This window comes from Festucalex cinctus, chromosome 1 (assembly GCF_051991245.1).
Source record: "Festucalex cinctus isolate MCC-2025b chromosome 1, RoL_Fcin_1.0, whole genome shotgun sequence".
In the NCBI taxonomy this organism is placed as follows: domain Eukaryota; kingdom Metazoa; phylum Chordata; class Actinopteri; order Syngnathiformes; family Syngnathidae; genus Festucalex; species Festucalex cinctus.
The window spans coordinates 36,565,465-36,586,403 of record NC_135411.1 but is presented as its reverse complement, the minus strand read 5'-3'; the positions used below and the strand labels follow the sequence as shown (position 1 = coordinate 36,586,403).

Sequence of the window (20,939 nt, the reverse complement as noted above, 5' to 3'; positions counted from 1 at the left end):
CAAGTAAAAAAAGGGATTTAATTAACAAAAAATGTAAACAAGGGACTATGGAAAAAATTAACAAGATCAAAAAACAAACACAAGGCATGGCATGGAAAACAGGGACATGAACATGAACAGGCACAATGACTCCACAAGAACCGAACGGAAAATAGGTGACTAAATACACACAGGCTAATTGACAATGACTAGACACAGCTGGGCAAGACACAAGTGGCAAGGGAAGCTGATTGGTGGATACACTGGGAAGGGAAGACACACTCAGGTGGACGTGGTTAGACATAACTGGACAAGGGAAGAGACAAGGAACACATGACAAACAACCAAAAACACCAAAAGAAAACAAAATCTCACCCTCACAAAACCAAAACATGACAGCCTGAAAATCTTAAGTGCAGTCGTGTTGCCGTTTGCGCTGTTGCAGAACTGCTTCGAGCTTTACAACCCCAATCACAAGGGTCAGGTGATCAAAGCCTGCAAGACGGAAGCGGACGGCCGCGTCGTGGAGGGCAACCACGTGGTCTACCGGATATCGGCGCCCACGCCCGAGGAGAAGGAGGAGTGGATCAAATCCATCAAGTAAGAGCAAAAGTGCACGTCAAGGAAGACTTGGAAAGGATCAAAAACACTCACATGATGAAACAATTTGACCAAGAGATGACTTGAAAGACCGAAACGCAACTTGAAAGTTAGCTAGTTAGTGCTCCAAGTATGTCCTTTACACTGTTTACATGTTTAGCGCCAATGTTTGTATTGCTTAAAGAATTAAAACGCAAAACAAAATTGATGCGTTTTGTCAGTCTGGCATTTTTCCTTGTTAGCATTAAGCTACCTGCAATTGCTAAGGCTGTGTGGTTGTTTTAAATACATTATTCTCTTGCCCACCACGCAGCGCTCTTATCTTCAATTTTTGCTCTCAAGTCAGAGTGATATATCGGCAAACAACAGCTCGGAAACTTGAATGTCTGCTCATTCACATCTTAAACTACTGACGTAGTCATACCAAAGTTATTAACTCTTTTACTGCCAAACGTTATCAAAAAAACAACAACAACACAGTGCCAGCCGATTTCGAGCATTTGAAGTCCTCTTTCACGGCAAACAGAATATTGTGTGCTTTTACTACATATATAACCTGGGTAACCAAATGAAAGATCGCATTCCATTCTTTCATTAGAAATATGTTTCTACCTTATTCTGTTCTTTAGTAATCACCATTTGAAAATAGGTCATTTGAGTGACATTGAGAAAAAATTGAAAAGACAAAGCGAAAACAAGCTTTTTGTGAAGATACATTTTCTCCACAACAATGACTTTGACTCTCATATTTTTTCGTTAGTGACGCTCTGTGAATTAGGTTTAATGAGACAAAGGCTTTGATAATTCAGGTCATCCTTGAAAACGTTCAATTTCATCAGATTCTGTCACGTTTCATAACGTAATTCCATACTCCGGAAGCACATTGAAAAGAGATACAATGCTGCCATCTGCTGGCCTTAGTTACTGGGTGATTTTGATTTCACAACCCATTGACCAGGCAGCGCTGTACTTAAGACGTTGCGCTTCCCATTGTTAAAACAAAACAAAACGGAGATGACGTCATTTAACGTTTCTCGCGGCATGCATCGTGATTTTACTAATCATTATTAAACGTTTTTGGCGGTAAAAGAGTTAAGATGACAAGTTTTCATAGCACATCCTCGTGATTTCGCACACTTCTCAAACGTGATCTCGGCTAGTTGTCGCTCAACATTGGTCAAGAGCGCGAAGGTTGATCTTTTTCTTGGTTGTCAATGTCGCGAACAGGATTTGTCAGCCATGAAACCGAGCTCCTCCGTGGATCCCCGACGGCTTCCCGACTCGCTCGTCGGTGCGGAACGAGAGCGGAGTCGTCAATTAATATACGGAGCCATTGTTTACTGACAAAACGGGACAATAGGCTGTCAAAATCGCGTGATTGCGTTTTGCTCGGTCGGAAGTGATGCTCACTTCCAGCGAGAAACGAGGAGGAAACCATGGAAACCAAACTAGGTCACCGCACAAACTCCTTCCTCCTTTTTTTTTTCTTTCATCTAATCAAAGCAAGGGTTTGTACGCACTTACATCATTTCCATATCAAAGATGCTCGATTCCCCCCCTCACATGGCCTCGTTATTTATCCGTAGGGCCAGCATCAGCAGAGACCCCTTCTACGACATGCTCGCCACCAGGAAGCGCCGCGTCGCCAACAAGAAGTGAAGACGAGAGCGGATGGCATCGGACGCCGCGTCGCTCCACTTGAGTCGGCCTCAGCGCAAGACCAAAAGCGGTGATGTGGCTTTTTGCAGGGGATGGACCCCGGTGGAATCGGGGCCAGATGTGCTGTGCAAAATATATGGACTTTCTGCGCACACGCACGCCTCCTCCTCCCTCGCCTCGTTCTCTTAAAACATGATTCAGGTGCGCATGCATGTGGGCGATCATACACTTTTATGTGCGTGCGTGCGTGCGTGAAATTCTCTCCACTGTGTGATGTCAGAGTGGAACCTCAGTAAGTGTGCAGGGTTTGAATCTTGAGGAAAAGTGGGGGAAAAAAATACAGTCTTGAGTCAGCTGGACTGATTTCATTCAATCGTGAAGGGCAGACCATTATGAACTGTGCACATTTTTTTTTAATTTGAATTTGTGTTGTAAAGGCGACATGAGATTCAAGTCAGGAGGTTTTTTTGGGCTACACTGAAAAGACAAAAGCAATACTTTAACTTACATTATGAAAGCAAAGCCATAATTTTCATGAGATAAGTCCTCATGATGAGTAAAAATTTTATTTTACATAAATGAAGTTCCAATATTATGGGAAAAAGTTTTCCAATAATAAAGTCTTCATATTATGAGAGAAAAGGCAACAGTTTTTCATAAGGAAAAACTGTAATTTCACATGAATAAAAATGTAATTTTATGGAAACAAATTACGTAATGAAATAATTTTTCAAGAATAGTCATTATTTTACATGAGTTTTTATATTATAAGAAAAAATGTTGCAAATTTTAATGAGAAAATTAATTATTTTACAAGAATGAAGTCCTACTATTTGGAAAAAAGAAAGAAATCTAATGACAATAAAATTGCATTTTTTTTCAGATATTTTATGCAAGTAAAGTTATATTATGAGAAAAATGTTGATTTTTTTTCTAACAAGAATAAAGTTATTTTAGGCAAATACATTTCTACCAAAAGTTACATTTTACTAGAATAAAGTTGTAGTTTAGTTTAGCCATCTAGCAAGATTAACTGTTCGTCCTAGCATGGAAAGAACTCGTAATTATGAGGAAAAAGTGTTTACTTCAAAGAAAAGTCATTGTTCGTGAGGAAGAAATCGTCATTTTACGAGAAGAAAATTGTACTATTATCATAAGAAGTTGGCACTTTGTCATAATAGTTATAGTATGACAATCAAGAATCCTTGGAAGTTGCCATTTTATGAGAACAATTAGTAAAACGAAAAGTTATTTTTACATGGATAAATCACTAAGATCACGAGTTTACAAGAATAGTTATTTCACATGAAATACTATTCGAATGTTAGAATAAAACATTTAACAATAACATAACAAGTGAAGTTCTTTCAAGACAATAAAGTTTATATATTGAACTTTATTTTAGCTGTAAAATTTATAACATTGGTAGAAAAATGTGATTGTTATCAGATGAAAATGTGTAATTGTACAAAAACAAACATTTTCAAGAATAAATAAAATTGTAATTTTTCATGGAAAAAGTTGTACATTTGAAGAATTAAGACAAAAATATGTACCTGGTCATCCAGTCAAATGATACTTTTAGTATAAGTTGTAAAAAAAAAAAAGACAATCGTAATATTGTAACAAAAAAAATCCTGTAAAATTACAAATATGTATTCCGCCCCATATAATTGTTATTTTATAAAAAATAATACTCCCCCCACCCCCTGCCTAAACATTATTTCCCCTACCCCTTTCAAAATATAATGATGTATTGTTTCCTCTTAAACTTTCTCATATTTATTTTTTTTCCTGATTATAAGCAGGACTTTACTCTCTTAACATTCTGATTTTGTTTCTTTCATTTCTTTTCAGTGTGGCCTTAATATGCCTCGTATGTCTTTTCAGACGTTGAAGACAGCAAGCCACCAATCCAATGAAGCTTTTCTTGCTGGTTTCTTTCTTTGTCCTCATTTGTCAGTGTTGTTGTTGTAATGTGTTTCGGTTTCTAATCTGACGATCTTTGCTTGCTTTTCGTGTTCCTATCGGACAATTAACCTGACTTCTTATCATTTCAACAAAAAAATATATATTTATTTGCATTCTGTGGAACGGTATTGATGCCACCTGTAAATGTTCAACAGTGTATGTTTAAGTTATTCATGTATATATGCAGATGTATAGCTTTCTGTTGTTTGCATCAGTTTGCAGGTGATCTGTACAAACGCCTTAAAACATAATCATAAAAAAAAGATTTAATGATGAGAATGTTGAGTCTGTAACTGTGACGACGCTGTTTAAAGAAAAAAAAAGAAGAAGCCATGACTGATGTGTGTTTTGGGTGGGGGTGCATTTGTGATAGTCAAGAATATGGTGCTAGATGTGACATTTATGATAATATTTAGAATGGTATTTGATGATGATGATGATGGTGGTAATATCCTGGATGAAGATGTCAAAAATGATAAAGTCAGTAGTTTTCTATGTGATTGTAAATTCTAATGAGAAGCCTTGTGATTCAGGGCAAATTATAATAATAATAATCATAATTATTATTAATTATGTTTTTTCTGCCTCGTGTGGGCTTACAGTCGCATTAACTTTTTCTATGCTCTATGTAAAATCTATCGGTCACGTTCACGTTTATCTTACATAAAATATAAAGCAAGCTTACAGCAGATGTGTTTATTATTCACGCCTGTGTTTTTGACCTACATATTTGCATGTGTAATGAGCACTCATGAATGAATGATACATACCGGACGCATATCGTGAGGAGCTGGCACGAACATGCGCGTCATACTGGCTGCCGTGCTACATTTCAAATCATTAACAGGACAAAACTACACAAGAGACACACAAAATTAAATGGGACAAGAGAAGGGAAGAGAAATGTCAGAACATGAGTGGGGAGAGGGCGCCCCCTAGGGCCTGTACAGTCTAAACACAGTCTCAAAATGCAAAATCTCTCTCTCTAACTTTAAAAATGTTTTAGATTTACAGGACTGAGCGGTTATAAACAGTTGAAATACCATCAAATATACAGAAAAAGTAATGAGTGAACAATACTTTAGCCTTCCCATAGCCAACATTGTGGAATACTTTTTGTATATGTGTGTGTTGAGGACAGTGACCTTAGGACACGACTAGAGTGTAAGTTACTTTTTTTTTTAAATAAATAAATATACCTTAAACATAGTTGTGATGAGTAACAAAAATAATAATAATAATAATAATAATAATAATAATAAATCAATTGTTGCATTTCATGCTAAAGACTTTTGGTACAGGCAACAAATGCTATTTTTCCAGTGCTGAAAGCAGTGTGAAAATTTTTTTAGATTGTAATTTTGGAATACAGTACACAATCAGATTAATGTGTAGGATACTTAACAAACAATCAATATTTGATCTGAAACCTTTGCAACCTATTGCAACAATGTCCAATTTCCTTCAGAAAAATCTGTTACACCCACACAAAAGGGTTGTAATTAAATATGAATACCACAAGATGGCAGCCAAACAGACAAGACTATGGCCTGACTAACGGCAATTCTTAACCCAAGATGGCGACAAAGCAATATTTTTACATTAGACATTGGATTGATCAATTGATTGATTAATTGATATATTCATTTTGAACTTGTCAAATCTAAACAAACCAAAAAAAACCCCATAAAAATAAACAAACAAAACAACATAAGAATGTATAGTTAAATTTCATGTTTAAAAAGAAGGAAGAAAGAAGTAAAAACTTATTTATTCCTACTGCCATCTCTACTTCCTCATGACCTATTACGAATATGAATATAATAATGATAGTAGTAGAATAAAATTTAAATGTATAGATAACATCCGTATTCATATATAATACAAGATGATTATGCACTATCAGCAATATTTAGGATATGAATAAAACAAACCAATATAAAACATAATATTCTTTATTGTCTCATACAATAGTAATATAAAAACTCAACTTAAACTAGATGATTAAAATACCTAAAGGAGAAAGTAGTCAAAGAAAAAAAAGAAAAGAAAAAAAGTGGCATCCATCCAGGGAAAAACATGGGTGACATGACAGCGTATACACATTTTGTCCAAACACACCTTGAAAGAAAGCAGCCCCACACACTGACACACAGGTGCATATTTTTCAAACTTTATTTATACACAGCATCCGCCATAGCACAAAGAACAGGGGAACAAAGAAGAAGAGTCAGGGGAGCCAAAGGTGGCCCAGCGAGAGACATACAGTAAAATTCCGTGCTTCTGACGTCTTACAATGCGAAACTTGCAAACCTTCCAAACATTGGGAACTAACGGGAATCTTTGACATGGGCAAGTTTGTCTGTTACTTTGGGAATTTTACTGTTTAAAATGTTGAAACTGCCGGAAAGCTTCAAGGAGTGTCTGTTTTATTCAACGTCTGTTTGTTGGTAAATAATACAGTTAAAGTTCCATTCATACAAAGATTTAAGACAGAAGTGCAATTTTTATCATTTGCTAAGATGTCATGACTTATACTTGTGTACAATACTGTCTGCATACAATCCCAGTTAATTCCCAGACATTATTTGAAATAAAATCATTTAATGATAATAAATTCAACTTAAGATATGTAAACATAAATGATTGACAAGTTATCTGGCTCCAGCTTTTCTGGAGAGCAGGATGAGACATACAAAATAAAGTAAAATGAAACGATTCATCCATTCATGAAGAAAAACAAAATCAAATCAAGCCAAATCAATGGATGAATTCATCACAAATTCTCTGTCCCCTGTGCCACCTGAGAGCTCAACATTTGATTATCTCACGACATCTTCGGTCCTCCCCTACAGATTCTCAATGTGAGACATGTAAACATCCTCATGTTGGTCCACGTGACAGCTGTAAATATCGTACGCGAGTGAATTCAGGTGAAATTTGGCAGCCTTGGAAGTTCAGCCGACTAAATAACGCCGCCCGACAGAATTTACCAGAAGCAAGACAAATCATTTTTGGCACCAAAAAGCCAACAGAAGCGATTCTATCGAAGTTTGGAATTTTTTTTATTTTTATTTTTTTAGCGCTACATGACAGCGAGACGGAGCAGACGAGGAACGCGCACGATCCGGACAGAAAACGAAAAACTGCATGCTCCTTCCATGTTGCAGGAATTACTGTGGATCATGCAGAGGTTCTTGTTCATGCTTAGAACACGCTTCGCCTCACACGCATGCACACACCCCAAAGGAATCCTCCATGCTTGTTGCGGTAAACACTATAGGGCAATTGATTCTCAAAGCGGGGTACACAGGCTCCCTCTAGTGGTAAGTAAAAGAATTGTTGCCTAAGTATAGTTGAGTTGTAATTCATTTTAAAGATCAAATACATTTAGATTTAATCATTAAACTGTTTGTTCATTTAGGTACTTTTTTTTAACTCAACTTTTATGTGCCTTGAGATACAAGTTCAATTTGCCACATGACCATACTCATAACTCAAATTTTGTATCTCAAATCGTCTTTCCCTACTTAACTGAAATGAATGGACATACCATTGTAATCCATCCCAGCTTCCAAAAAAACCCACAAAATTATGGAGTTTTTAATAAACTGCCACACTTAAATATTGTATTTTATAGAAAAATATAAAAAGAATATAATCAGAAGAATTAAACAATTTGTGCATCATGATGAATTGTAGTCCCTTCTGTCATGCGTACGTTGGCCACAAGGTGGCAGTATAACAGTCATGCATTCAAATGAAGTGTTTACGGTACTCCTTTCAGTGATCTCCATTAATAGTTGTTTTTTTTTTTTGCTGCAGAAGATGAATAATACAAGCCTATGAGTATTGTAATATTGTATGTCCACATGTGTAGATGTTTGAGTGTGTTCGTATTAAAAAATAAAAAAATCCATTCCTTTCAGTGTTATAACGCCACCAAATAGAGGCTACTTGTTAGCTTGTCTATGGTGTTTCAATGATGTTAGCATTAAGCTAGCAGACATAAAGGCAAAAAGTTATGCGGCTGTTTTTAATACGCAGGGTTTTATTGTACATAGATAGTGGCGTGACGTGACTAGGTAAAAGCAGGTCTAGGTGGTGGTGAAGGTGATCTAACACAATTTTGGTAGATTTGGCAGACAAATTCTACGCTCTGCTATGTGTGGTGGATGTCATTCATTCATAAAAACATGAGAACAGCATACATTAAACCCTCTAAATCACTGTAGAAATAAATTTAACATTATTATTATTATTATTATTATTATCATCATCATCATCATCGAGTGGAGCTTCTCTCAACGGCCTGGGAACAAATCAGCTGTGTTCACCCACACAATGGTGCAAACCTCACTTTTATAACTGTGGCTGTCTACGAAAATACCAAAAGAAAGAAAACTCAACCACTGCGGGCCGTTATAGTCTGCACTTTGCGCTAGACTTATGCTGGGTATAAAAATAGTGCCCATGATGCGTAATTCTTAGTTTTATGTTTACTTTGACAATAAACTTAACTGGGGAGAGGCCATTTTTGAACAATTGTTCACAATCTTCCAACATGCTGATTGTTGTGAGGTGAATTTATTCATTGCTACCTTTCAGTGTTCATATCTCAAGTTTGTGCTCTCAAGTCAAAGCAAAAAAAAAAAAAAAGAAAAAAAAAAAGTCCCAACAATGGCTCATATCTTGCAAAACTTAGTCACGCGTATCTCAAGGCACCACTGTATTAAATATAATTTGTAGGACTAAATCCTCTGTCTTGTTTTTAGATGAAAACGTAGTCCTACTAAGCTACTGTATTTTAACATTGTCACGAATATTGGTCCTTGGAACGACAAGTATTGTTTGAGGTGGTACTTTGTGTAAAACGTTGAGAACCAGTAAAGAGTTGGGTTCAAACATTGCTGCAAAGCCAAATCTCACCTTGGGGAAGGAGCGGGAAAGGCGAGAGGGGAGGAGGGATGTCGTCGAAACATAGAAATCTTCGAAAAAGCACATTCAGTTCTTTGTATAAAACTTCTTTTCAGGCAGAAACATATTTACAAAAGTGTTCAACAGGTAGGGCAGACATACAAGAATCAACAACAAACTTCCGGTAGAATCAAACGTACAACAGTTTTTCGAGCGCGACTTCACACGTAGTATTACTGAATCCTAATGCTGGCACAGAGTCGGAAATGAAGCATGCAACAGTTATGTGCATATGGAAAGAGCTTCTTGAAACTGGATAACACTGTCGTCTCGCCGGCCGACACTTCACGTGGCGTCGTCTACAAAAAGAACCCAACATCTGCTTTGAGGGGGGATCGACTCAATTCACACAAACTGAGATTCGTTCTAACAATTATCCGCTCGTACTTTGGCACTCGTGTGCACGTACGTGCGCTTTTCTTTTGAAATCCAGAAAATACACATTGGCTGTTCTTGTCGTGCGGTGCAGCTCGTTGCAGGGGAAAGGAGGGCGAGGGGGAAAGCGCAAGGAAAAAGTCTGCAGATTTGGGGGTGGGGGGGCCAGTGCGGCCCCCGGGTGCGCTCCTCAGTCACATCTGCACACAGTATACAGAAGTAATACCTAGATGTCTGAACTCTGCGGACGGGCGGAGGATTACGTGAGACGGTTGCGTTTTTTGGGAGATGGCGAGTCCGAGGCGGCCCCAAGCGGCGCTCATACCACGCTGTGCAGGGACGGGTGGATGAACTGCGGGTTGGTGTAGGAGAAGCCGGCGAACTCGCTCTGGTCGATGTTGGCGATCATCATCTGGTCCGGCGGGGTCAGCATGGGCTGCGTGCGCGTGAAGAACTTGTCGAAGTTTTCCGCTCCCTTGCCGCACTGAAAGAAAAGACGCGCAGTTACTTTCAACACCAAAGACTGTGCAAGAAAAACACAAGTACGTCAAAGTTGGGAATGTTGTACTTTCAGGAAAAACTTGACCTGGTGAAAAATTGGCAATGTCCAACGTACGCAGTGGTGCTTTCTGGCATGCCAGCATGTAGTGGATTCTTAACCTGTATTTGATCGGACCCCAGGGGTTTGGTGAGTCAGTTTTAGGGGTTCGGTGGAGGTCAGGACAAAGCCGAATCAAACGATTTGTGATGATACGTCCCACTTGGCCATCATTGGCTCCTACACTACATTACTTGGCCTATCTGAGCTGCCGGGAATTTGGTGTACTTTGGTGAGTTGGGATTGTTGTGATCGTACGTCGTGTGTCAATCCAAAAAAAGCAAAGTAGTCAGACAAATATGTGCAATATGAATTAACATTTTTAACGGAAGGTATGGCGTTCCACAGGGTTCAATTCCAGGGCATCTGTTCTTTTCATTATATCCGCTGCCCCTGGGTTCCATCTGAAAAGGAACCCCGATTGTAATGACAAGTTTGGTCTATACGTAGGACGTTCGCCACCGTTATTTATTTCCTCGTTCGGCTGTGCAAACCCTGCCGCATCCGGCATTTGCTCTTGTTCCGGTGGCGCATGACCTGGCGCCATATTCTGCTCCGACACGTTCCTGATTCAATGGCGCACGATCTGCTGCCGTCTTCTGGTTCTCGCCCGGCTGCACCTTCGCTGTGGCCCCCTTTTGGTCTGGTCTGGCATCTGGGACACCCGTCGAGCACCTCTCGTCTGGTGTCCAGGACACCCTCCTCAATGGCCCTGTCGGACAACTCTCGTCTGGCGTCCGGGACGTCCACCTGCCTTGACCCGGTTGGTGGACCGTGATCCCGCCTCCTGGCCCCCTTCCGCCTGCCCCTTTTGGACTGTTTGTGTTGCTTGTTTGGGGGTGTCTGGGATCCACTCCTTGGGGAAGGGGTACTGTCCGTATTTGTTTAGTTTTGTATTTGGTTTTGCTTCACGTCATGTCTTGTTTTCTTGTGGTTCATGTCTTTCTCTTTATCCTCTTTTAAAACACGTCTTAAAGCGCATCTGTATTCTTTGGCTTTTGGCGCACCATCAGACTTGTTCCTGGTGTTTTGTGGTGTGTATGTTTGATGTTTAGTCTACTTATTTATGCATTTATTTATCTCTTTATTCACTCGCCTACTTCTTATTTATTTACTGATGTAAAATGTATTTACTTGTAAAAAAATGTATTCGCACTTCAAAATGTTTGCTTTGTTATTGTTTTGTTACCTTATTCTTTACTGCAAAAGGGATATTTATGTTTATGTACAGCACTTTGTATACAGCAATGCCTGTTCTTGAAGCGCTTTATAAATAAAGTTGAGTTACGTTTTTTTTTTCCCCCACCTGTTAGTCAGCCTCTGTCCCTCGTGTCTACCAATCAGATCCCTCAGCCACTTGTGTCGTGTCCAGGTGTTTTTCCATTGTCTCGTTACTTTGCTTGTATTTAGTTCCTGGTTTCTGTTCGTTTCTTGTTGGATCATTTTGTTTGCTTTTCAGGGTCTCTATCAATCGTCCTGTCCCTGCTCTGGTTAGCCAAGTGTTTTTGTTTGTTGCTTTGTATCTTTTGTCTTTTGTTAGTGGAGTAGTTTTGGTTCTAAGTCTCTGCTTGCTTTTTGGTTTTACTTTTGGAAACAAACTCCCCTTGTTGAAATACTGCCAACCTGGGTCCTCAACACCTCGCATCCTGACAGACCTAACATCATTCATAAATGGGCTCTAGTGGAGTTAATTCATATCAAATACAGTATAATGTCACTTTTTGACCAATGCATACCACTTTGGGTTTAAATGGTGGTTGTATCTCCCTGTTGGCCAGCCGCTCCCAGTCAATGCGTCGGAAGAAGGCCTGCTCTCTGATGTCCCGCTCGCCCTCCGGCCCGCAGCCGAGGCGCTTCGAAGGGTGTTTGGTCATCAGCTGGCGGGAAGCAACAATGACAAAAATCTTCACAGCTCACTTTCAGTTTTCATGTTTGCAAATGAGATGTCAAGCAAACAATAAGAGGGCCACGTGATCTCCGATGTCACAGCACCCAGATAAGAGATTTGTCTTTTTTTACTGTCAATGTGTAATATAACCATGAAAGTCTGGCAGCTAATGGACATTAGCTGTCAAGCATGTTGATACTACACTTACACATGCGGCACTACACTTGAGGTTCACAATTCTGAATTTGGATTCGGCTGTATACTGTAAGACTCCACAAAAAAAAGTAGGGATGCACGATCATGCTATTTTCAACCGATAAACCAATAATTTAGAAAGTGCCGATGTCGATAACCAATAAGTAAGACGATAATTGTTTGCAAAATGAACTTGAATACAAATATACTCTCAATTCCTACTATAAGTCTAACATGTACAAATACATTGAAACATTGTGTAAACTTTACACAATGTTTCAAAGTATGTAAAGCACCATGAAGCAAAATTTTATTGATATGAGCCACAACCACAACAAATGGACCAATGTGGCATGTCTATTATTATTGCCCAATTTCTTTATTATCTAGTTTATCTGTATGAAAACAAATTGGTCGTCGCTAATTGCCCATGATTTTTGTCCAATTTCTCTATTATCTGGTTTATCTTTATGACACCAAATTTTTTGACAATTGCCAATAATTATTGGCAAATTTCTTTATGATCTGGTTTATCTGTATGACGTCAAATTGTTTGATAATTGCCAATAATTTTCGGCAAATTTCTTTATTATCTGGTTTATCTGTATGACACCAAATTGGTTGATTATTGCCGATAATTATCGGTGAATTTCTCTATTATCTGGTTCATCTGTTTGACGTCAAATAGGTCGATAATTGCCGATAATTATCGGCCACCGATATTATCGTGCATCCCTAAAAAAAAGCTTACAAATCAATGGTAAAGAAGTGGAGTGAAAAACGAACCGCGATATTGCTGAGGTTGACTGCGAAGCTGCAATATGATATGCTCGTGCACGTACCCCTTTGCAGATGGACACCGCTTCTTTGGACATGGACTTGGGGTAGGACACATTGTGCTCCATGATGGACTGGAAGAGCTCGTCCTCGTCCTCGCCGTCAAATGGCGGCTGCGGTGGAACAAATGGAATTACCGGTAGTAGTACTGCATAAAGTCATTTTAATGCGAGAGGCACTCTGGCTTAGATGAAATGACTGATTGTAAAGTGAGGCTCTAGAATTCCCCCCACACTATTTTAATGGTTGGGAAATGGAACCTCTTACATCTACATATAAATACGGTATGCACTAATCGTACAGGGACAACTTCTTAATCATCTCTCAACATTCCCATAAACTCCATTCTTTTGCGTTAACATCACCGGCGGTGATTTACCTGTCCGGCCAGCATCTCATACAGCAGAACTCCATATGCCCACCAGTCCACTGACTTTCCATATGGCTGGTAGGCTATAATCTGACAGAGAAAAGAAGAGTGGTCAAAATGAACGCAAGGCGATGAGTTGAGTGAAAAAAAATCAAAATCATGTCATCCAAAGCCACTAAATCAGCCTCCCCATTAAATTAAGTACTGCCAGCTATTCACAGAGGCTGCAACAAAAACGCTTTCTCCTACCGTCCAATTTACGATCACGCTTGTCACTCCCACACATACACACACGCGCCTCAATAATCAGAAATGCACCAAAAAGGAAACAAAATCGCAGCTGCACTTAGCAGAAAAAAAAGAGAGGAAGGGATCAATTTGTGCTTGTCCCTCAATTTACAATTACAAAGAAAAGTCCCAAAATAGACTGTTCCGGAACCAACACACCTGAAGCACGGTTTAACGTGCCGAACGTGCGAGCTTATTTTCATCATCATCTTCATCAGTCTCTGGCCTCACTTCATAGACGGATTTCCTCTTGCGGCTTTCAGACATTTTCAAAGTATGCGGTGTGGTCGGGGGAGCTACAACGATGAATGGCTGAATCCGAAGCTTAGCGGCTACAAAGTGCACATTCGCAGCTAGGGACGAGCATGCACGACGTCGTTAGGGCAGATTGATTGACGGGATCGAGAACCAATCGTTAAGATGATCCACCCGGAAGACGCAGCGACCGAAGATCCTTGAATACACCTTTAATGCTAGCACAAAATGGCAGGACTAATTATTAGCACCATTCTAACTCTTTAATACAGAGGTGTCCAAACTTTTTCATTTGAGGGCCACATACAGAAAATCAGAAGGACGCAAGGGCCACATAATTTTATGAAGAGAAATTGTGTTTAGTCCGAAAAATTGTACAAATAATTTATTTGTGCTTTTGCATATTTATAAAAATGCTACAGTATATAAACCAATTTATTTGTAATATAGCTTTATTAGGTTTATTATATGTAGTTTTGGAATTTTTCGTTTTCGTTTTTATTTAGTTTTGAGTTTTGTTTTTTAAAATTTAGTTAGTTTTGTTTTTCAGGGTGGTTCTGTTAGTTTTTTTTTTAAATTAGTTTTAGTTCTTTAATAAATGCTTACTTTTAGTTTAGTTAGTTTAAGTATTAGTTTTTTTTAATGTGTAGTATTGTGCGCAATATTTAAAAAACACCATGTGTTTAGTCCTAAAAATTGTACAAATAATTTATTTGTGCTTTTGCATATTTATAAAAGTGCTACAGTATATAAACCAATATATTTGTAATATGGCAGTAGGGTTATTATAGTTTTGGAATTTTTCATTTTAGTTTTTATTTTGTTTTGAGGTTTTTTTTTTAAATTTAGTTAGTTTTAATTAGTTTTCAGGGTGGTTCTGTTAGTTTTTTTTATTTTTTAGTTTTAGTTCTTTTTTTTATTTTATTTTTTATTTTTTATTTATTTTTTTTCTCTAAAAGAGCTCAGAATTGTTCATTCGGTAGTCTTACCGATTCAACGTCTTATCATCATTGCTCTTTTTTTTTTTTCTTTTTTTTTGTGTGTGTGTGTGCGTGCGTTTGCGTGTGTGCGTTTGCGTGCGTGCGTTTGCGTGCGTGCGTTTGCGTGCGTTTGCGTGCGTGCGTGCGTGTGCGTGCAAATACGTATAAATGTATACTCATTAATTCACCTAAAGCCTTATAAATATCCCATTACCCTTCGCCTTAACCAGGTACTTCAGAATCTTGCCAGAGTCGTGAGATTTAAATGGTCAGGAGACCAGAGAAAAGGTCAGAAAAAAAAAGAAATAAAGAGAAAAGAAAGGTAAATCAAAGTGACATCCAGCACCGACCAAACACTTCCTGCCTTCCCCATGATTACAAAATCAAAGTCTTACGCCAACCCCGGAAGCCTCTAAATTCCAACAAATTAGCGAGATCTCAAGAGACCAGAGGAAAAACTAAAGAGAGGAAGGAGGGAAGGATCGATGAGGCAGAGTGAGATCCATAGAAGCCAGTACATCCAATCCATCAAAGTGAAATCCAGCACCAACCAAACCCCTCCTGCGTGGTTACAAAACCAGAGTCTTATGCCAACCCCAGAAACCTCAAACTTCCAATAAATTGAGATCTCAAGTGACCAGAGGAAAAACTAAAGAGAGGAAGGAGGGAAGGATAGATAAAGCAAAGTGAGATCCACAGACACCAGCACCCACTGATTCAAGGGGCTGTGGGAGGGAGAGGCAAATTCTGTTTGAGTTTCAGTAGATGCTGGTGCGATGGATCTGGCATGCATAAGGACCACCACCAAAGACAGAAGCCGTCAACCGCGGTCCAGCAAAGCGAGCTGACGAAGTTGTTTTTTGAATTTATTTTTTTCATTAGTTTTAGATAACTAAAATAATCTTTAATAGCACCTGTGTTTTTCGACACCTTCCCTTCTTACTTTGACCATCTCCAGACATTTTTGGAGATAACATTTTAGCATATGTGGGCCGCAAATAGCCCCCGGGCCGTAGTTTGGACATCCCTACTTTAATACAATATAACAATACTCAGAAGTAGGGATGGGTACCGAAGACAGTACTTTTCATGGTATGGACCGATTTGGGTCGGTACTTCTGAGCACCGATTCACGCAAAATCAAACGGTGCCATGTTTCGGTTCTGAAGCACGTTTTTCAAAGTTGTGATTGTGCGGTAGTGAAAGAATTGATGATTTCCCAAGGCGGACTTGAACGCAACATTATACATGCACCAGCGTGCTGATGTCACCCACTTGCGCAGGACTTCACGCGCTAAAATACATTTGGAAACGAGCGAGATTTTTGCTGCACAAATCCAAGGAAGTGTGACAGTCTCAGCAAAAAAAAAGTTCCTAACTGTATGTTTAAAAAAAAAAAAATAGAACACAAACTTACTATTTTGTAATATTTTAGTCCTAAACACATTATTAACATTTTTGGTTTGCTTTTCGCTCATTTCAAAGGTGAAAGATGATTTTCTCAAGTCTCAAGGCACCAGCGCACGAAAGAGCAGACAGTTGTGGGTGAGCGTTTCCTCACCATGAGCGCCTCACCTCTGGTGCGATGTAGTCGGGCGTGCCGCAGAAGGTGCGCGTGGACATGCCTTCATACATGTTCTCCTTGCACATGCCAAAGTCGGCGATCTTGATGTGGCCCTCCGAGTCCAGCATCACGTTGTCCAGCTTCAGATCCCTGCAACGCAGGCACAACCTCACACTTTCCTTTCCTATTTACTCCTTCATCAGAGCCGATACACTTCATATTTGGCCCTTTGGGATAGCAAAGTTATTTGACATTTTGTAACTTTGGGGGAAATAATTCACTTAGTCTCCAATAACGCTTCCTTCCTATTCAAATTCACTAGCCACAACATTAAGCACACCTAATAACACTTAAGGAACATTTCGAGAAAACCTTTTAAGGTTATAAAACTAAAATCATATAATATCCTGTCCTCAACTATAACATGATTCATTTTCATTCACAATTTTTGTTTTGTTTAATATAAATTGTGGTTCTCTTTTTTTTTTTCTTATAAAATTATGACTTTTTCATCCACTATTCCACCTTTGTTCTGGTAAAATTATGGCAGTTCTCTCATAATATTACTTTTTTATTTTCAAAGTTCACAAAGTCATAATATGCAGAATTCTTCTTTTTATTTTTAATTTTTTATTCTTTTTTTTTTTTTTTTTACAAATAAAAACATACCTATAATTTTATAATACAATGTCAAAAAAAAAGTTTTTGTTCAACAATTCTAACTTGTCAAAATAGTTTTATAAGACTACTGATGAAATAATTATACTATTCGTGTATTTCCATTGCTTGATATCATTGCACTTTTTTGGTCATGGCTCACAAGTGGTTAAGTGAAAATACACAATAATTAGGGATAATTAGGGCGCCGATATTTGGCATTTTGACAAATATCGGCATCGGCCATGTTTTGGATCTGAAGGCCGATAAAGCTCACTGAGCAGGGGATACTTGCGAACGTAGCGAATTTGGGGTTTTCATCAGGATTTGTAAGATGTTCGCAGTCAGTTTTTATTTGTCGTAAACACATTTGGAACATATTCACACAATTTTTCACCGCGAAAATCTTTTTGAAACGTTTTTACGAACCCTAACAAAAACCCCAAATGAGCTACATTCACATGAATTTGTTACTCAGTGAGAAATTATATATAGTTTGAAAGAATTCCCCCCCTCCCCATTTTACTGCAAATGAATATCGGCTTGAAATATCGGTTATCGGCCGACTTGACTACAAATAATCTGTATCGGTATCGGCCTTGAAAAAACCATATCGGTCTATCACTACACAATATACATTATACTGTTAATATTTAAACACAATTAAACGTCACAGCTGTTAGTGAAGTGGGTAATTAAATATAAACCGTAGCCAATAAAACCTATTTACCTCTTTTCTCTTCATTATGATACAGTACAATTTTACCGCATCTCAGCTCTTGTTTTAGCTCCTAAGAGACTTTGTGGGTGTACTCAAAGTGCATGTTCTCCACACACGCACGCACGCACGCACACAGATGCTAAAAATGAATTTTAATTCACTGCTGACTAGAAAGGGAAATACAATCTTCTCTTATAGCGAGTGTGTGAAGTGTCACCCACCTGTAGATTATTCCCTTCCGATGCAGGAAAAATAGCCCGACGGCGATCTCGGCTGCATAAAACCTGTTGAGGGGGAGGGAACGAAGGATGAATAATAAACTGACTCAAATCGTATTGCATCACAAGAAAAAGAAAAAAAGGCAAGCGCGTACACGGCCTGCGGTTCCTTGAACTTGCCCATACGCTGGATATGATACATGAGGTCTCCTCCGTTGATATACTCCATCACAAAGTAGAGACGATCCTAAACACAAAGTAGACTTTTAGTGAAAAAAGTTTGAAATTAAGTTGTGGGTACCTTCTACAAATAATAGATGCTACAAAAATATTGTTTTCGTAACAAATCTGGTTAGAAATGTAGTTTGATAGACCATTTCCCCCAGAATGCAAATGGTACAGCCTGGCCCCTGATTTTGAAGGTCTTTTATTGTCCACCATGAAGCAGGATGTCGCTTTTGTGCTGGTGTGCTCTCTACTGAGTGACATTCAAATTTCACTTGAGTTCTTTGATTATTGGTAAATGGTACTTCATTTATATAGTGCTATTACATTTAACGAGGCCCCTCAAAAGTGTGGACTACTCATTCACCTACCGATGACGCAGCATCAGGAGCAGCTGAGGGTTCAGTATGTTGCTCAAGCTACTTCAACGTGGCCACAATGGCACACTTTACCAACCTAAATCTAATGTTCATCAGGTTGAACAGCGGCATTGTGACAACTGCAAAAGTGTTCAGAAATATTTTCTGTCACTTAAAAGCGGCAGTTCGTTCTGAAATCTAAAAGACAAACTGAAAAAAAAATGTGTAGTTCATTTTGCATTTATTCAACTCAAAAGTTCATTTGAAACAAATTCACTCTTCACTTCTGTAAACAATTATGTCCGAATGAATGACTCTGTGACCCAGCCCCTTCGATCTGGAATTGGCTAGCAGTTGCCTTCATTTGCGTGTTGGATTAGGGCTGTACGATATGGACACAATTTCCTTTCATTTTTGCCAGACATCTCTATTCTTTGATCTTTGACTCAGCATGAGACTTCACATCATTTTACTTTTTTTATGGTGCCTTCTGTATTTTGTGTTATTTTATTTCTATACTTTTTTTTTTTTTTTAGTATTTTATTTGCCTGTATACTTATCTACTTATATTTACTGTAATTAATTTTATTTTGTGTTATTTTATTTCACTTGTGTCTACTAAAAGACTAATTTCTATTCCATGCACAGCACTTTGTATGCAGCAATGGCTGTTTTAAAGTGATTTAGAAATAAGGTTGAGTTATGTCGATGATACACAGAAACAACATATGAGTTCAGTGAAAAACTAAGCAGAATATCAATCTAAAAGGATGTGTAAAGTGCTGTTTTTTTTTAAATTAGAACTTAGTGACAGTCATCAACATGAACAAACTTGGCAATAAAAAAAGAGAATTCAACTCACATTGTACTGCAACTGCTTTAGTGATAAATAATTTTATGCTCCTTAGTTGTTGTTGTGTATGTGTGACTGCTTGGGTCTGTTAACAGCATACTGTGTATTGCTACAATTCATCCGTGCTGTGTGGCTTGACTAATTAAAATAAGAGTTTGACACTCACTTGTAAACGTAACCAGTGGACTCAGGATTCCCATTGATGTCAACTGTGTCATCCTGGATCGAGGTTTGGCATTTGGTGGCTTCCATTAAAGCGGCACGACGTGCTCACTGCTCAGTCTTTGTGCCAGCGCCAGCCGGCAAATGCGCACTATCTACCCGGAAGTAGATTTGGCTAAGGCACGTCTGCAGAGCGCGCGTCTCCCCCACCCCACCCCATCCCTCCTGATCCGGATTGTCATTGGCTCGCTTAGTTGTCAATCACAGCCAAACTTGAAAGGCGGTATGTGGTTGGCTGGCACGCCATGCTTTACTTAAAACAGAAGGCGCAAGTTTACGTGACTGATAGGACGAATAGTTGGTGAGTCATCTTGCTAGGGCGGGCACGGCTGACTGACAGGGCGGGCACGGCTGACTGACAGGGCGGGCACGGCTGACTGACAGGGCGGGCACGGACCCCCAAGGCCTGCCCATGGCGACGGGTCCGTATATATATATATATATATATATATATATATATATATATATATATATATATATATATATATATATATATATATATTACGTGTTTGTTTTCTTGGAAAAAAAGTTTTTTCTTCCACCATGAACTCCTCCCCCCTTAAAATCTGATTTTGTTATTACTCCATTCTGTTGTTCTCGCAAGTCAGTGCCTGTTGAACAAGTACTGGCACGTTTTGACTACAGGAACTTTATCCTAGAAATACAAACTTTTGGCCTGCTGAACTACTGCAACTATTATCTAAAAGTAGTTCCATGGTGATTGTATAGGGTCCAAAAGAAGACCCTGCTTGGGCAGTAGTACTCTTCCTTAAATGTTCAAAATCTTCCTTAAATGTTCAAAAGTGGGCAAAATTTCAACATACCACAGTCTGGAAGCAGGAGTGGAGGTGCGTGAGGAACGGCGGTTTGTCTCTCTGCGCCAGCACCCTCTTCTCCACCATGGTGCATTCCACGTCGTCGTCCTGGATGACCACGTCCTTCTTCAGGATCTTGATGGCGTACAGCTCCTCGGTGGACTTCATCTCGGCCAGCATCACCTTGCCGAAGCTCCCTTTCCCCAGCAGAGCCAGGAAGTTGAAGTCGCTCAGACGCAGACGCTCGGCGTTGCCCGAAGGGAGGCTGAAGCGCCGGTGGTCCGAAGGCGTGATGACTTTCTTCCCGTGGCCCATCTTGGCTTTCTGTGACGT

General features: G+C 39.1%; 2 protein-coding genes across 6 annotated transcripts in view; one reads left to right on the top strand and one right to left on the bottom strand.

Moving 5' to 3' along the window:
• cyth3b (cytohesin 3b) overlaps positions 1-4,893 on the top strand; it is a 49,475-nt gene extending 44,582 nt beyond the window's left edge. For 2 of the 3 annotated variants that reach the window (XM_077533317.1, XM_077533308.1), the window contains exons 12-13: positions 425-579; positions 2,166-4,893. In XM_077533317.1, the coding sequence (XP_077389443.1) occupies positions 425-579; positions 2,166-2,238 (228 nt within the window). In that variant the 3' untranslated portion in view covers positions 2,239-4,893. The remainder of the gene's footprint in view (positions 1-424; positions 580-2,165) is intronic. The other variant, XR_013285223.1, reaches the window with a different exon arrangement.
• Positions 4,894-6,360: 1,467 nt separating this feature from the next.
• Positions 6,361-20,939, bottom strand: part of prkcab (protein kinase C, alpha, b) — a 134,372-nt gene continuing 119,793 nt past the window's right edge. For all 3 annotated transcript variants that reach the window (XM_077533217.1, XM_077533228.1, XM_077533237.1), the window contains 8 exons: positions 20,616-20,930; positions 18,288-18,379; positions 18,136-18,198; positions 16,548-16,686; positions 13,459-13,539; positions 13,085-13,192; positions 11,896-12,036; positions 6,361-10,045 (listed from right to left, as the gene is read on the bottom strand). In XM_077533217.1, coding sequence (XP_077389343.1) covers positions 9,881-10,045; positions 11,896-12,036; positions 13,085-13,192; positions 13,459-13,539; positions 16,548-16,686; positions 18,136-18,198; positions 18,288-18,379; positions 20,616-20,930 — 1,104 coding nt within the window. In that variant the 3' untranslated portion in view covers positions 6,361-9,880. The remainder of the gene's footprint in view (positions 10,046-11,895; positions 12,037-13,084; positions 13,193-13,458; positions 13,540-16,547; positions 16,687-18,135; positions 18,199-18,287; positions 18,380-20,615; positions 20,931-20,939) is intronic.